This window comes from Apodemus sylvaticus, chromosome 5 (genome assembly GCF_947179515.1).
Source record: "Apodemus sylvaticus chromosome 5, mApoSyl1.1, whole genome shotgun sequence".
Taxonomy (NCBI): domain Eukaryota; kingdom Metazoa; phylum Chordata; class Mammalia; order Rodentia; family Muridae; genus Apodemus; species Apodemus sylvaticus.
Genome location: NC_067476.1, coordinates 164,379,369 through 164,396,830, shown reverse-complemented (window position 1 = coordinate 164,396,830; position 17,462 = coordinate 164,379,369). Strand labels below are relative to the sequence as shown.

The window sequence follows — 17,462 nt, the reverse complement described above, 5'->3', positions numbered from 1 at the left end:
GGTAAGGACGCACATCTCGGTCTGAGATCCTTGCTTAGGTTTCCAACCAGGGTTCACCTTCCTGGGAACCCGTCCCAGGGTAGAGGGGGACATGCGGCACCTAGCTGGGCTGCACTCTTGGGCTGGGGGTGGGGGTGGGGTTGTCTCTCGACCGGGCATGGTGGGTCCCCATAGCAGTGAGTCCCTTAGGCGATTATATATTTGGTGACAGTGGAGGGGGGCCTTCTCCTGAAACCTGACATCATGCTGTCACCGTGACCTTGGGGCTTGCCTGGGCTCTGCCGGCCTTGACAGGCTGGTCGATGCTGGTGCTGGTGTGGTGGTTTGGGGCCCTGGGGATGTCTGTAATTTGTCAGAGTAGGGCGGAGGAGGTGGTGAAACCTGAGGACCCCTATCCCGTCTTATGTGGCTCCCACCATAAGATGCACCCCCCTACCCCACCCCACCAGGCCTGAGCTTCTCGGTTGACCTCTGAGATACGCGGGTACCCAGGGCCTGGACTAGATGGTAGGGGAGAGGGTCAGGGCATCTCTGAGGGCACTTGCTAAACTGGGCCAGGTGGGATTTTTATTCTTCTGCCTAGAAGAGGACATTCACCTCTCGGCCCTGATGGCTGCCCCCTGCCTGTGGGGAGGGCCTGAGCTATTCTGGGCCTACGCCTGGGCACCATCCAGCTGTCTCCTCTGCCAGCCTGTGAGCAGAGGGAGGAAGATGGCGCCCTTGCTCGAGGAGGGGCTGAGGAGTGCTGGCCTTCTCTTCATGGTGGCAGCAGATTGGGGGTAGGGCAGTGTCCCTCCCTGGTGTGTGTGTGTGTGTGTGTGTGTGTGTGTGTGTGTGTGTGTGTGAAGGAGGGGTGGCGGCATTGAGGACAGGGAGGACAACGCACTGTAGAGCTGGGCACAGTGACTCATCACAGGGTTCTTGGCTGCTCCAGGGGCTCACTCAGTCTGCTGCTCTGTGATGTCTAGACCCGATTAACCCTTCCCTAAGGAACTTTCCTCCAAATCAACTCTCCAAACACACACTAATGAACCATTTGGGATAAGGTACAGGGTAGAGAAACAGGTGGCTTATGAATGAAATGTGGCTAGACAGGGTTAGGACAAGGGTTGGCAGGGGTGGGGTGTGGGGGGATTGTTCTTCCCTATCCAGGCTCAGGAGAAGACTGGGTCAGGGCAAACTCCCAAACCATGCAAGAATAGCGTGGGTATCTCTGCTGGGCTCTCTTTGGGCCCCCTAATCACCTGTTTCCCTCGTCTCTGGCCCCACAGAGTTGCTGCCCAGCTTATACCCTCAACCCCGAGCCAGAGCCCCCACAGTGCCAGCCCCTCCCTCACCCAGGCAGAATGGGCAAGGAGAAGACACACATCAACATTGTGGTCATTGGCCACGTGGACTCAGGCAAGTCCACCACAACAGGCCATCTCATCTACAAATGTGGCGGCATCGACAAGCGGACCATTGAGAAGTTTGAGAAGGAGGCAGCAGAGGTGAGCACCATGGGCCTGTAGGGGATATGGGTGCCTAGTGATGGTGGAGAATGGAGCAGTCTCCCTCTGAGAATGTTGCTAGATTTGTCTCATACTGAGAAAGGTCTCCATCCCTAGGTCAATCAGAAGGCTCTGGACTCTTGGCCTCAGCGGGCCAGTGCCAGGGGGCCCTCAAGCCTTATCCTCTTGCTCTCCAGGGCTGAAGCTGGGCTGGATGTGGTGCTGCCATCATTTGTCTTGCAACAGCCAGGGCTCAAGGATGCTATTAATAGCTGATTGATGGGCAGCAGGCTTGTCAGTTCCACTTTCTCCAGATAAGCAGAAGAGGGTTGCTGGTCCAGGATGGTACCTGGAGTTGGGGGTGGTGGTCTTGGTAGCCTGTTCCTGGTTGAGAGCTGCGATCGAGCAATGGTTGTAATTGTATTCTCTTCTCTGCCCCTACCCCTGCTCATTCTGAGAAGAGCTGGCTCCCGGATAAGGGCTAAGGCAGGCCTGAGGACATCTACTATCTATGCAGAGCTCCTGCTCCCGTGTGAATATGGGGCTTTGTGCCACAACTCTGTATCTAGGCCTGTTGCCTTTACCTTTTAGGGGGTGTGCTGAGGGGAGAAGGTAGGAGGTGCTGAGGGTTTGAAGGTCACTTGGGTCAGGTCCCAGCTGGGTTTTGTCTGGCTCTGTCTGGATAGCCCCTCCAGGCTGGGCATCATCCCTGGAGTGCAGAAATAAGCATGTCATGTGAGATTCTGGGAGGGAGTTGTATTCAGCTGAGCATCAATGACCACAGCTGTGGTTCAGGTTGTAGGAGCCTCACAAGGAGTCTGGCACGAATTTGCAAAGAGCATCCAGCCTTGCTTTTAGTGGGGGCTGTTACTACTTCTCCTGTTTTGGTGGGAATGGGGAGGGGAGATGTTATTTGGAAGTACTCATCAGCTACAGGAAGAGCTGGAACCAGGCTTTTCTCAAAACCTTGAGCAACTTACTCATTTTTAAAATTTTCCTTTTTAAAAAAATAACTTAGAGAGTTGTTTTGTTTTTAATGGTCCCAAACCTAATGAGATAATTGACTTCTAATTGGGTGTAGAGCTTTAGCCTCAGGTGGCAAGGATAGTATGGCAACTCCCAGACCCTCACGCCCTCTGCTGGGGGACTTGCATGTCCACAGTCATTTAGGAGGGGAGTGAGGGTGGGGCTGGCTGATCTGGGCGGCCTCAGGAGAGGCAGAGCAGGGTTTGGGGATCAGCACCAGAGAGATGGGACAGAGGTCCTCGGTTCAAGGTGCTTTAAGCACTGGCAGCTCTTGTGGCTGCTTCCTTGGGCCAGGGCAGGCATGGCAGGTAGATGTGACCTGTGTCCTATCCTGAGTTGTGCCCCTACCCTTCCAGATGGGGAAGGGCTCCTTTAAGTATGCCTGGGTGCTGGACAAGCTGAAGGCAGAGCGGGAGCGTGGCATCACCATCGACATCTCCCTCTGGAAGTTTGAGACCACCAAGTACTACATCACCATCATTGATGCTCCAGGACACCGGGACTTCATCAAGAACATGATTACCGGCACATCCCAGGTGTGCAGGGAGGGCACCTAGCTCAGTGGTATAGGGCCCAAAAGCTCTTCCTGAGGTGTCAGTGTCTCTTGTACTTCCTGCCTTGACAGAGCCCCGCCCATGTCCTCTCCATCTGGTTGGGCAGAGAGTCCCTCAAGAACTGAGTCAGTGCTTATATCTGAGCTAGATGGGGTGCCTGCAGGGTTACCTCACCTCTGCTGGGGCCAGCAGACAGACAGAGGGGGAAATGGAGGCATATCCTTCACAGATTTTTACAGAAGAACCCACAATTGAAACAGTGACATATGGGTAAAAAAGCAGTCAGATAGCCAGGCAGCAGTGCCGCACCTCTTTAATCCCAGCACTTGGGAGGCAGAGGCAGGCAGATTTCTGAGTTTGAGGCCAGCCTGGTCTACAGAGTGAGTTCCAGGACAGCCAGGGCTACACAGAGAAACCCTGTCTCGAAAAAGCCAAAAAAAAAAAAAAAAAAAAAAAAAAAAAAAAAAAAAAAAAAGCAGTCAGACAATTGCAGGTAGAGACGACAGAACCAGAGAGGATCAGTAACTCATCCAAGGACCATACCCTGCTGGTGAATGGCCAGTCTGGGCCTCCTTGACTCAGGGTCTGGTGGAAGAGTCAAAGGCAGCCTCTGCTGCCCTTGAGGTAGCTTTCCTGAATCTCCATCCCCAGGATAACTGCCCAGGCCCCATTATGTAGATGGCAGGGCTAGGTAAAAGACAGGGCCAGGGGCTCACTGTGTCTGACCTATTGGCTAGGCGGACTGTGCAGTGCTGATCGTGGCAGCAGGTGTGGGCGAATTTGAGGCAGGCATCTCCAAGAACGGGCAGACCCGAGAACACGCACTCCTGGCCTATACTCTGGGTGTGAAGCAGCTCATTGTGGGTGTCAACAAGATGGACTCCACAGAACCAGCCTACAGCGAGAAGCGCTATGATGAGATTGTCAAGGAGGTCAGCGCCTACATCAAGAAGATTGGATACAACCCAGCCACGGTGCCCTTCGTGCCCATCTCGGGCTGGCATGGTGACAACATGCTGGAGCCTTCACCTAATGTGAGTAGACATGGTATGGTGGGAACAGTGCTGGCCTTCCCAAGAGCCCAGGGCTCCAAGGCTCCAGGTCAGGGCGAGCTGGGCTCTCTTTGGTCTTGCTGCATTTCTGTGAGCACTGTGGTAATGAAGGATAAAGGGACCTGCACTTGGGGTCCTCTAGCTCAGCCTCCTTAAGAGGCCAAAAGAGGAAGATAAGGCTCCTTTTCTGGCAAGTGATGGTTCCACCAAGCCATCCCTACTGACACTGCCTGATGGGCCCCGGATCTCACTATGAGGGAAGACCAGTTTTTATTTATCCCAAGACACTGCCCTGGGTTTGAATACTAGTCAGGACCACAAGACCACATGGTTCTTTTCAGTTGCCTCCCTTGAGGTCTGAAATAGGTTAGTATCTGGGAAGCAAGCATGTCCCGAGGCTGGCCTGGAGACTGGAGGGATGTGTCTGGGTTAGTCATCAGAAAGCTTGAAGCTTAGACAGTCTGCAGCTCTGGGTTGGGACACTTCCTTGGGAGTAAAAAGGTAGACATTTTTCAGAGAGGGTCTGGGACCTAGATTTTGGTCTATCCAGAGGAAACCCCTGTCCTAGAAAGGCGGGCACCCAGCTGTAGCCAGCTTTGCAGCTACCCACAGTGAGTAAAATGGTATAAGCCTAGGATCTCCAGAGATAGCTGGGGACCCAGTGCCTGGTAGTATAAGGACAGAGTTTGGCAGGCAGGGGTTACTCCACCTTGTTCTTGGTGATGTATGATTATCGGGAATTTAGAACCCCCTGGAGACCTCTGATCAGCAGAAACCCCTCTGCTCCCTATGTTCTACTGTGCTCTGGGGCTCTGCTCATCCATACTCTGAGAGCCAGCTGTTGACCTGAGGTGCTTGGAATTTGGTTATGAATACTAAAGCAGGAGGGCACAAAGCCCCTTAGGTGGATTTACCTCTTGTCTCATGGTCATGAGGAGCTCTGTCAGGGGGGTTTGAAGACATCCTCTAGAGAGGCCATTGTAGAGGTGGTGGTGGTGGTGGTGATAGACCCTGGGCTTGGAGATAACTTGGTATCAAGTGAGTTTCTAGGGTTGAGGCAGGAGGTGGACTTTATCCCTGATATGGCCATTGGCTAGACTTGGGTCCCCATTCCCCTGGTACTTGCCCTGTCTAGGGCTGTGATTGATCAGGTCCCAGAGGGATTAGGGAATCAGGCCAGTCTGAGTGGCCTCATTTGTAAATGGTGGGAGCATGACATCAGTCTGGGGAAGCTGTTTTTGTTTGCTTGTTGATTTGTCCCTTCCCTCTTTCCTAAGCTGTGCTTGTTCAGGGTCCCTGTGAGGCTCAGAAGAAGAGAGGGGATGAGGAGCAGCCTAGTCAGCTTAGATGCTGAGGCTCCATTCCCAGGCTACCCCTAGGCAGGTCCTGAGGCTGGAGGTTTGGTCAGATGATTACTGGCATCTTTCCCCCCCCCCCCCTTTTTGGTTCTGTCCAGATGCCATGGTTCAAGGGCTGGAAAGTAGAGCGTAAGGAAGGAAATGCAAGTGGTGTGTCCCTGCTGGAGGCCCTGGACACAATTCTGCCCCCCACCCGCCCCACTGACAAGCCCCTTCGTCTGCCGCTGCAGGATGTGTACAAGATTGGGGGTGAGTGAGGGTTCAGTGCTGGGGCTCACTGCTGCCTGCAGATGCTTGCGTGCTCTGCCCCAAACCTTCAATGAGGAATCCCCAAGATGGTTGTCTCCACCTTTCTCTTTACACCATATCGCTTACATCCCATCTGTTTACACACCCATCTTGATTCTTGTTCTGTCTATCCACCCCATCCATCCGTCTCTACAGTGGCCCCTCTCACCCACCTCCACATTGACCTCTTCACCTATCTCCAGTGACCCCCTCCATCCACTTCCACAGTGATTCCCTCCCCCTACCTCCACAGTATCCCCCACTCACCTCTACAGTGGCCCCTCTTCCCACCTCCGCAGTGGCCCCTCCACCCACCTCCGCCCATCCATTCAGCCTTCAGTAGGCTCCCTTTCCCACTCCCTACCCTCCAGCACTCAGCCACAAGCTAGGGACATAAGATGGGAGTATTGAACTGACTTACACTTCACCATCTCACAGGGGGCAATCTTAGTCAAGGAATGAGAAATGCAGGTCACATGGGTCAACAGAAACCAGAACCAAATATGAAATGAGCAAAGGGAGGGGAATGAGAATAGCACGCTCACGCTTACTCCAACACAGAGCATGACTGCTGGCTTTTCTCTATTGTCCCATAATGCCACTCCACCCAAGCTTCCAGGAGATACTGGAGAGTGCTTCCTTTCCCAGCCACTTGCTCATCAAGGTGTCCCTGAGGTAGCCAGACTGTCTGTGTGAGCAGGCCTGTCAGAATTGCTGTGGCCAGATGCCTCTTCAGTGGCAGAACCACAGTGCTACAGCAGGACTCGGGGAGTTCTGTGGGCAAGAGTAAGCCCAGTGCCATGCCTGGCTTGGCCACACACCACAGGGAGGGGTTCTCATAGAGTGAGGAGGAGTGCTTGTGATGTTCCTCCCTTCTCTGCCCTGTCCCTTATCCTTGAATCCTGGGAACTCTTATTCCCCGACCAGGAGAGACTCTCCTGTCTAACCCTCTGCTCATCTAGGGACCCCCTGTCTACTTCTCCCCTCCATGAGGCTATCTCCCTTGACCCCTTCAGAGAGGAGCAAGTCCTGAGCTCTGTGCACTTTCAGGCTCTCTGCTTGTATGTTTTGCCCTGCACCCCTCCTCTGGCCTGCCATTTATCTCACAGTACCCTCTCTTGACCCAGGCATTGGGACCGTGCCTGTGGGCCGAGTGGAGACCGGTATCCTCCGGCCTGGTATGGTGGTGACCTTTGCGCCGGTCAATATCACCACAGAGGTGAAGTCTGTGGAAATGCATCATGAAGCACTCAGCGAGGCCCTGCCTGGTGACAATGTCGGGTTCAATGTGAAGAATGTGTCCGTGAAGGATATTCGCCGGGGCAACGTCTGTGGGGACAGCAAAGCTGATCCACCTCAGGAGGCTGCCCAGTTCACCTCTCAGGTTGGTGGTTGCACTAGGGAATGTGGGCATTCCTCCTCAGAAGCGGGGAGATGGGTGGGGATGCCAAGGAACAAGAGCTGCTGGCCCTTTGCCTAACACTGAAGAGGAAGGCCCTCCAGAGTCACCAGCAGGTAAGCAGGACCACGGCCTCCTTGGGCAGTCCTTCCCTGGGATATTTGGTCTATAAAAAGGCTTTTATTAGTGGACTGATTGAGGTATCACTGTAGACTTTTTTCCTCTTAATTTTTTAAAATAGATCTACTTATTTAGTGTGTGCATGTGAGTGTGTGTGCACGTGTGTACACAGGCACGCGTGTGGAGGTCAGAGGACAACTTGGAATCAATTCTCTCTTCCCATCTTGTTGCTCTCAGGGACTGAACTCAGGTCTTTGAGGCCTAGCAACAAATGCCATTCTTTGTCTCCAAAGCCATCTTGCTGTTCTCCTTCTCTCTATATTTTTATTGAAGCCCTTTTCAACATCTCTTCATTGGACAAGAATTTTTAGGACAGTATTATTGAAATGTAATAGAAGCATTATAATTGAGGCCCACTTTTGTCCTGGCTGTACAATGGGTTCATTCTGTGATGGTTCTTTCAAACAGTGCAGCTATCTTTTGATTGCCTCATAGTTTGCTACATGCTTAGCAAGATATCGGGGTATGAGTGGGGTCCCTGTGGCCTGAGTATTCCTTGCATAAAAACATAGGAATTGGGAGATGACCCTGTGACTGGACCTGCCCCATCTAACACTGTCCGTGTCCCAGGAGACCTTCCTCAAGGCTAACTTCAACTCTGCTCCCAGGTTATCATCCTGAACCACCCTGGGCAAATCAGTGCTGGCTACTCGCCAGTCATCGACTGTCACACAGCCCACATTGCCTGCAAGTTTGCTGAGCTAAAGGAGAAGATTGACCGTCGTTCTGGCAAGAAGCTGGAGGATAATCCCAAGTCCCTGAAGTCTGGTGATGCAGCCATTGTTGAAATGGTCCCAGGAAAACCCATGTGTGTGGAGAGCTTCTCACAGTACCCACCTCTCGGTGAGTTGGGTGATCCTACGTGTAACCCAATGCGGTACTGATGAGCTGGGTCAGGGGGTTCCTTTACTATGGCAAACTGAGGAAAACTCAGCATTTAGTAAGAGGTCTCATCGAGCACACACACACACACACACACACACACACACACACACACACACACACACACGGTGCTTCTTTTTTGAAAAAAAACCTAAAGGACTTTTGTCCAAAAGCAAGTCTAGTAATTTCACCCTCATGCCCCAGACCTTCATGACAAGAAGAACCACATACTTGCAGCTGTTCCGGGCTATGGGACTCTGGCCTACTGCAGCGGTCAGAACAGCTTAAAGGGGCATTAAGCTGTTCTGCTGACGCCCAATGCATACTGCATCCTGGGCGCCCCCGCAGTTTACGCATCTCTCCCTACAGGCCGCTTCGCCGTGCGCGACATGCGGCAGACTGTGGCCGTGGGCGTCATCAAGAACGTGGAGAAGAAGAGCGGCGGCGCCGGCAAGGTCACCAAGTCCGCACAGAAGGCGCAGAAGGCGGGCAAGTGAAGCGCGGGCGCCCGCGGCGTGGCCCTCCCCAACGGCGCCGCGCCGCGCCCCCAGCCCCGCCCCAGGCACTTGCCCCGCCCCCTCCCCCGCCTCAGGCGCGGCCCCTCCGCCCCGCCCCCCCGCCAGGCGCATGTCTGCACCTCCGCTTGCAAGAGGCTCTACGTCAGCGACTGGATGCTCGCCATCAAAGTCCAGTGGAAATTCTTCAAGAGGAAAAGCGCCCCCGCCCCAGGCTTCCGCGCCAGCTCTCACCACGCTCAGTGCCCGTTTTCCCAATAAACTGAGCGACCCCAGAGCCGCGTGTGCCTACTGCTGGGGCCCCGTTTCTCAAAGTCCCGTCGTCCAAGGTATTCAGTCTGGCACCTCTCACCACTGCCAGGTGACCCAGCCAAATGCCCTCCTAAGCTTTATGGGTAGGCGGTGGGGCCCGCTGCGTGGGTGCTGGGTACCCCCAGCTAGGTAAGGATGGAAAAGCCAAATGGCATTCGTTGCTATGACCCTTTTGGGGTGCCTCAGTGAGATGTGCAGGACTTAGGTGGACCGTGCAAGACCAAGTAGACCCAAAACTGACTGGGTGTCCACAAGGAACCGTGAAACCTGAGAGCTCCTCCCCACGAGTGGGCACACACTTCCCCTAGGTTTCTGGATCTCGACAGAAGCCTATCTTGCTCCCACTCCTGCCTGCTGAGCCAGCCCCATGTCTATTCTAGTCCCCTTGGTCCGGATCCTCAATCCTTAAATTGCAGCAACACTAGTCCCAGAAGCCAGGGGCCAATGACTTATGTCACGTGGTCTGGGATTGATTCACCTGTCCCAGAACATGCCATGACTTCAGTGGCCAGGCAGGACAGATGGTAGGACTACTCTCCACTCACTCTTGCGCTAGGAAGCTGTCCTCCCTGTCTTCTCAAGGTTTACTCTTATAATTGCAGGTTGAGGTTGGGTAGGGTGAGCAGAGTACCTACACAGAGCCAGAGTAAAGCTCTCTGGTCCTTAATATTCCCACATATTCCCCTTGTGTCAGTTTCCAATGTCTACAAATGGCCAACCACAGTGTGACTTTGGAGACATATAATGGTGAGACCAGCACCCTTGGGTAGAAGGGAAACCACTGTCGATCTCCTGCTCTCCCCTCCGGGTTAGCAGCCCAACCACCGCAGTCTGTGCTTTTTGGTCATGTACCCTCATCTCTTCTAGAGTGTGAAATCTCTCTCCTGTGACTACTTAGAGCATGTCTGGAGAACCTAGATAATATTCTATCTTCTTGAGTGCATCTTCAGAACCCTTCCTTACACATAGTTGCTATTCCAGGTTACTGGTGTCAGGCTCCTGATACACTCAGCTTCTATGCTAGATTATGACAGAGACAATACAGCTATGATGGGCAATTTTGACATCCAAAGAAATAGGCACACAGTCCAGGGAGTTCTCCTACCTAACTATAAAACAGAAAGGGCACTTCAGCACCCATGATGGTGGGATAGGAAGGGAGGAAGACCTTCACAGCCAGGGAGTGTTGTGTTTGGGAAGGCAGTGCTGACAGCCCACAGACCCTTACAAGGATGGGTTTGGACTAATGAATGTCAGGCTTCTGAGGGAAAGCTATTGGATACATAAACCCAGTGAATATGAACTTTAGAGGGACATCAGATACTTTTTAATATAAAAATTTGAGACAGATATAGAAAAAAAGAGTTCATTGTCTGGAATTGTGATTTGGAATTCTATTTTGTCTGATGACTCTATCCAAGGACACCAGGTTTCTCTTAGACATCTGGGCAAGTCTAGGTCTTTCCTGGGGCCATTATTATTGACAAGATGAATCAGGTAGACCATGTCAGTTACAGGAAGTTGTTTTAACACTTAGTCCTCTTAGGATAGGGAAAACTAAGGAAATTCATTAGATTGAGACAGGACAATGTGAGAATCAGCCCTAGGCTGGGGTTAAAGGAAGCCTGGTAGGCAGACCCTGCCTCATCCTCCTGGCCTTAGTTGCTATAGGGAACGTTGATGTCCTCTGGGAACCCTGGCTATCCAAACACTACAGGTTGGCCCAGTTCTGATCACAGTGGCATGTGTTGGGACACACAGTACACCACCAGGCAGACACATTCCAAGGACTCCTTGGTGGTCTGAAGATGGCTGGATGTAGTCCTGGTCTTCACTGGAGTCATGGGTAGATGACTGCCTACTGGCTCTGGTGCCCTAGGTACCTCTAGGGAAAGTGTTCAAGCCTTGGACCCCTCTTCAGGGTTGTGATGATAATGAAGACAGACACAAATTCCTGGATCTGAAGCCTGAGGTGTTCTGAGCCTTACTGTGGTCTACTCCATCTCAGAGCAGAACTCCATGGTAGACTAGAGGAGAAAAAAATCCCTCAAGTGAGCTCAAGTATCTGTAGTCTGTGGTCCCAACACATGTGGTCATCTCGGAGACTGCCAGGATATATCCTTTGACCTCTGAGTTAGGGTTCCCTATGTCCATTCTACCTATATCTCTTCAGAGGGCAAAGGCTGATTCTCTACTCCCTATTGGGTTTCTGGGGAGTTCCAAGAGCTGCCCACACTTAGGCCAGAAGGAACATCAGAAGACAGTGACCATACATCAGTGCTGAAAGATAAAGGAGTAAGAAACACATCTGCTTGCCCGAGGGATGCCCAGTACTGGTTTGAGTGTGACCATACAGCAACCATTACACATTCCATGCCTCTGCTGTGGCCTGGGCCAGGGCTGAGATGTAGAGGAACTTAGAGCATAGAGAACTCATGGCAAGTGGAAACTGAGGAAAAAATGGTACACACGGGAAACTGAAGGCTGGTTCCTGGCCATTGGCTTGGACACACACAATAGACAGCTAAACAGGAGGATTGTGGAATAATGGTGTATCACCACAGCTGAGAATGCCCAGAGGCCTGAGAGGGGTGACAGTATCAGGATTGAGGTTATCTATCGTTTAGCTGAAGGGGAACACAGGCTACGAAGGTGACCACGATGGCAGCCTCTGGGGAGGGGACACAATCTTGAGGCACATCCCTGAAGGCAGTGAATGGGGTAGGGTGAGGACTGGGGAATGCCATCCTATGATGGGTTAACGAACAATTTACAGTGATCTCCACCAATGCTGACCACCAGCCTCCTTGCACACTTTGAAGTCCTCTGAAAGATTCATGAGGCAGTGACAGAATTGATGGCCTCAGGGTTGCTGAGTCGGCCAAACGTGATTTGTCTCTTGCCTGGCCTCCATAGGAATGCTGCACCCTCCTGTAATGTTTGTAGAGGGACCATTTTTTCCTTCCCCAGAAACCTTAGGGTAACAAGCTGTTGTCTGGATGGTGGCTTCTGAGTCTTCCTTTAAGGACTAAACCTTGTGGCAGCTTTTGACCCTGGAGCTTTTCACATTCTGTGATTATAGTAATGACCTTCTTTGATGATAGCTGTGGGTACCCATAGGAGCTTCTGGATGGGATTGTGGGTATGAGCATTAATGCTTGCCAATCTGTGCTTGATGTGGGCCTTGGACTGTATTCATGTAGCCTAGGTATGGCACTACATATATGTGGGGCTGTGTGGCAGAGAACCTGAAGCACTGTTTTAGAGATGTTATGGTAGCATACATGTGCACAGGTATTTGCCTGTGTGATCATGCTTGTTTGACAGTATATTCTGTGTGTGTGTGAGAGAGAGAGGGGGGGGGGAGAGGGAGAGGGAGCTAGGAGGGGTCTTCTGGGAGGCTGGACCAAAGCATCACTGAGGAAGCTGTTTCTGTCATGGATGGAGCTAGTGTGGATCAGGAGGACCGTACTGGCACATATATGGACCTGGTGTCCATTTCTAGACTCTGTTTATTAGTGCAAGGAAAATCCATTCCCCAGAGATGGTGAATGAGGACTGTAAATGGAGTCGGGGGAGCTGGGAAGTGCTGACTCGGTTCTGGCTTCCTTTGCTATGCCTGATGTCTCATTTGGAGTTGGCTGAGAGAAGACAAAAAAGGCCACGGGCAGCAATCAGGCCACTGAGGATGCATGGGGCTGAGAGATGCTCAGATGTGGCATTGAGCTAGGGTTCCTGCTGGTGTGTTGGCCAGCTCAGTCCCACCAAACCAGAGTCAGGGTTTAGATGGAAACTCTAAATTTGATAGGAATCACAGAAACAAGGATAGAGGGAGAACACAGAGTCCTACTTGTTCATTCTCTGTCCCCAAGTGGCAAAGGAGGGCAGGGGATGAGGCTTTTGTCCTGGCTACAGTGTAGGGGTTGGGCACTATCTGGCTTCAGTTCCCTCCTCCTCCTGGCACTGGCTCACTCTGCTCGTTGGAAGATGCTACAGCACCAAGGATCAGGAAGACTGCAGTTCCTAAGGGCCTTTTTCTTACAAGAGGATAGACTGGGTGGGCTAGAGATAGTGATGTAGCAGGAGCTGAGGAATATAGCAGGAACCGAGGGTGGGTGCAACTAAGGTGCATCAGGAGTCGGGGAGTTTCATAGAGACTGGGGGTGTAGCAGGAGAAGGGTACAACAAAGCTAGGGCTATAGTAGGAGCTGGAGGTATAGCAAAGACTGGGGATACAACAGGAGTTGGGGGTACAGAAGGAGATGGGAGTGTAGAGGAATCTCAGAGTGTGGCTGGACCTGGCTATGCAGCTGTAAGTAGGGCTTGTATAATGGGTTTGGGGAAGGACTCATGGGGCATGGAGAACCTCACTCTCTGAAGATGCCAAAAAAAGGATGCTACCCTGCCTGGTTCTAGGTGCCAACATCCTGGGTGGGAAGATCCTTCAGCCCAGGCCTATCTGTGCAGGGTGAAGGGATCTTGCAGTCCCACCTCCCAGACATTCCATTTGACATTTCGGCTCGTTGGTACCCTCTCACTGCTTTCCTTTCCTGATGCATCCTGATGGCTTCGGTTTTTTTGTCCTGAGTGCTGAGGAAGGCAGAGCCTGGCAGAGATGCGCCTAGCCAGCCAGAGTTGGCTCATTTATTTTTACCTTAACACTTACATAACACTTCTTCTGCAAGGCATCGTTTCAATACTTCACAAATCTCATCCCACTGTCATAAATCGTGCAGTGTGATTGTCTTATTCCCATTACAGGTAAAGTCACAGAGGCTCAGAGACCTCCCCCAAACCACTCCTATTAGTTAAGCTCATCGTTCTGAAGCACGGGTCCTACTGCCCTGCAGTGCTCTCAAGGGAGTGTTTCTCCACCAAGCCTGAGAACAGAAACTGCAGTTGCTTTGCTGAAGTTGGATGCTGGGCTCGTGCCAGCCTTGCTGGATGTCCTCAAAGCCCTTCTTGGGGCTGGGTTTTCTTCTTTCACATGCCTCCACTCTGCCCTCCTTTCTCAGGAAAGTTGTCATCTCTTGGCTTTGGTGTATTCAGAGGAGTGTTGGGGACAGTGAGGCTGTTTCATGCTAAGTTACAAATGGCTATGTACCAAAAACAAGCACATTTTAAAAAGGATACGTTTCTGTCATTACTTGGAGATACAGTCCCACAGAAAGCTCCACGATCCTGTGATTCTCACAGTCTTTTCTGTTCCCCTCGTACTATGCTTCCTTACCCTTAGGTGCAGGAGTTAATTGTTTTGTAGATCTGTCAGTTGGGACTAGGCTTTGAAACTACATTCTGATTGGTTGTAGTTTTCTATAATGATGCCATTCTGTTATAGAAAGTTGCTCCTTGATGAAGGGTGAGAACTATCCTTATTTGTGGGTATAAGGGCAAATATTTAGAGACCTCCCCCAAACCACTCCTATTAGTTAAGCTCATCGTTCTGAAGCACGGGTCCTACTGCCCTGCAGTGCTCTCAAGGGAGTGTTTCTCCACCAAGCCTGAGAACAGAAACTGCAGTTGCTTTGCTGAAGTTGGATGCTGGGCTCGTGCCAGCCTTGCTGGATGTACAGCTGTACAGGCTGGTTTGTGTGTCAACTTGACACAAGCTAGAATTATCAAAGAGAAAGGAGTCTCCCTTGTGGAAATGCCTTCATGAGATCCAATTGTAAGGCATTTTCTTAATTAGTGATCAAGGGGGAGAGCCCAGCCCATTGTGGTCTGGGCTGGTAGTCCTGGGTTCTATAAGAAAGCAAGCTAAGCAAGTCAGGGGAAGCAAGCCAGTAAGTAACATCCCTCCATGGCTTCCACATCAGCTCCTGCTTCCAGATTCCTGCCCTGTGTGAGTTCCTGTCCTGAGTTCCTTTGGTGATGAGCAGTGATGTGGAAGTGTAAGCTGAATAAACCCTTTCCTCCCCAACTGGCTTCTTGGTCATGATGTTTGTACAGGAATAGAAACCCAAACTAAGACAAGTGTAGTTAGGAATTATACTGATTTTGTAAAATGGTTGCTGCAGGTTCTCCTCTAAGATCCATGATTTCACTAGCCCTGGGTAGTTGGTTAGATATCTAATACCGAGCATGATTTCCTTCTTGTTGAATGAGTTTTAATTCCAATAATAGAGCTGTTGGCTACCACCGAAGTATGAACCCAACACTCACCCCTGCACCCTTAGTGGACACTGTCAGTCTTTGCTATGGTTCATAGGCAACGTAGCTGAGTAGGACTGACTGTTGCTTCCTTCTTTCCTTTGGAAGCTTGCATGGTGCATTCTAGATCCGTGAAAGCTGCCATTCAAAAGAGCAAGGAGGATCATATGAAAGGGTTTGGGCGGAGGAAGAAGAGGGGAAATGATGTAATTATAGTCTCAAAAATAAAAGAGAAAACCTAAAACAACTTAAAAGGAAGGATATGGTTAACTTGAATTTTTTTATTTTTGTTTATTATTATTATTATTATTATTATTATTATTTTTTTTTTTTTTTGGTTTTTCAAGACAGGGTCTCTCTGTGTAGCCCTGGCTGATCTGGAACTCACTCTGTAGATCAGGATGGCCTCAAACTCAGAAATCCGCCTGCCTCTGCCTCCCAAGTGCTGGGATTAAAGGTGTACACCACCACTGCCCGGTTTAACTTGAATTTCTTAACTTTAGCATAATGGACATCTGGGCTGGATAATTCTCTTGTGGGGGTGACATGTCTTGACACTGTGGCACCATCCCTAATCTCTACCTGCTTGATGCTATTGACACCTGCACCCACCCTATGGTGAAACTAAAAATGTTTCCAGACACTGTCTTTGGGAGCAAAACTTGCCCAGTGAAAATGATGGTCTAACAGGATATCAGCCCTGTAGGTGTGGCAGTATTAAGTGTGATTTATGCTAGTTTTGGGGACAGGTAACCTTGCTGTGCTGCACATTTTACTGTCTTGATCCTAAGAGCCAGTCTTGGCCCTTCCCTCTTCCACTGTAGCCATGGGAGGTCTGTATTGGAAGTGTGGAAGAGGAGAAATAAGAGGAAGCAGGGATGTGAGACACTGTGGGCACCCTCCTTCCATTTAGCAACTAGACATGGCTAGGGAGGTCAGGCTGTTTTTCCATTTGTCCTGTTCTAAGAGAAGTCTGTGATTCTCTTTCTGATAGAGGAAGATTGGGGGCTTTGTTGGCAGCTGTGGCAGAAGAACCTGAAGCTAGGACTTAGACGGAGAACTCTATGTCCCAGTTTTAGAGGGGGACACCCAGGAATGAGGTGCATGGGGAGATCTGCCTCTAGGACTGAGACCTTTCCTGTGGTCTCATGTGGCAGAGAGCAGAGAAGATACTTGGGCCATAGCTCTTTCCTTAGCCCCGGACTGGAGCATGGGACTCCATCCTCATTATTTGCTTTTCTCCTGAGGCCCTGAACATACACAATCACTTTGGGGTAAAGCCTCAACAAATCAATCTGAGAGACACAAACAAATTGAGTTCAGCCCTTGAACTGCTCAAGGTCATCCATCTTGAAAGAGCTACAGGGCCCTAGGGCGGGGCACACTTTACAGCAAGGATGGCCCTACTGTAGTACCACCTTGGCTTTGATGGTAAAGGAAGGTGAACTTCCTGGATGCTGGGATGTAGCCTCAGAGTTCACAGGAAAAGGCTGCAACTTCTGTTAGGTCTTCTCAAGTCATCTACTGATGGAGCATTTGCTAACTTTGTTTGAAGATTAAGTTTGGGAAGGAACTCCAAAGGCCTAGGGGCCCTGCCCAAGGCTGGATAGCACTGTTCAGCCTACTGGTCAAGCAAGGCACTCTAATAAGCATGAGATGGCTGTAGGCAGGAGCCAGCAGCAGATTGCGGGTGTGTGGGAAGGTGCTGACCACTCTGCCAGCAGGAGCATCTCTAAAGAACAAAGCTCCAGCCACCCACACCCTCCCAGGGTACACTCCAAAGGCCCCAAGCCATGCAATTCCTGGGCTGCCTTCCAAAGTTCATGTGGTTGGAAGCTCAGAGTGACATCAGTCTGAGGCCAAAGTGACCATTCACTGGTGAAAGTGGACGAGTCATTCTGGGAGTAGCCTGTGAACTGTGAGGGGCCATAAGGCCTTGAGCCAAGCTTCCTGCACAGGGAAGATGAGCTTATGGTAGGCATATGAGTCATAGTGTCACTCTGACAAGCAACTAGGGTTGGGAGAGAAGGCAATGGAATGGGGCTATCTGACTTCAGGACCTTCCTGAACAGACACACACTGTCCATCCCTCAGGAATAGCACCCTAGACTGAGGGCCCAGTCCATGCAGTTGTGTGAGAGGCACTGGGGTGCTGTGATTGGCTAGTGTCTGGGGATAGAGGTTGAGGTATTCTGAGAGGGCATGACAGGCATGGTCTCAAAGATGAGTGGCCATGAGCTGGAGAATACTCAGTAC

The 17,462-nt window shown here is 51.1% G+C and overlaps 1 protein-coding gene across 1 annotated transcript; it reads left to right on the top strand.

Annotated features, from left to right (window-relative positions):
* The first annotated feature begins 1,277 nt into the window (after positions 1 to 1,277).
* Eef1a2 (eukaryotic translation elongation factor 1 alpha 2) lies at positions 1,278 to 8,745 on the top strand. Its single transcript, XM_052181605.1, has 7 exons — positions 1,278 to 1,490; positions 2,873 to 3,052; positions 3,808 to 4,104; positions 5,579 to 5,729; positions 6,896 to 7,152; positions 7,956 to 8,190; positions 8,599 to 8,745. Exons 1-7 carry the CDS (start codon positions 1,347 to 1,349, stop codon positions 8,724 to 8,726), a joined length of 1,392 nt encoding a protein of 463 aa, XP_052037565.1. The 5' UTR covers positions 1,278 to 1,346; the 3' UTR covers positions 8,727 to 8,745.
* The last annotated feature ends 8,717 nt before the right edge of the window (positions 8,746 to 17,462 follow it).

Bases quoted from the DNA above. Each gene is read 5' to 3' on its own strand.
- Eef1a2 (XM_052181605.1), top strand. From the start codon at position 1,347: ATGGGCAAGGAGAAGACACACATCAACATTGTGGTCATTGGCCACGTG. The intron at 5,730-6,895 runs GTGAGTGAGGGT...CTCTTGACCCAG, and splicing joins GGATGTGTACAAGATTGGGG to GCATTGGGACCGTGCCTGTG. The intron at 8,191-8,598 runs GTGAGTTGGGTG...CTCTCCCTACAG, and splicing joins CTCACAGTACCCACCTCTCG to GCCGCTTCGCCGTGCGCGAC.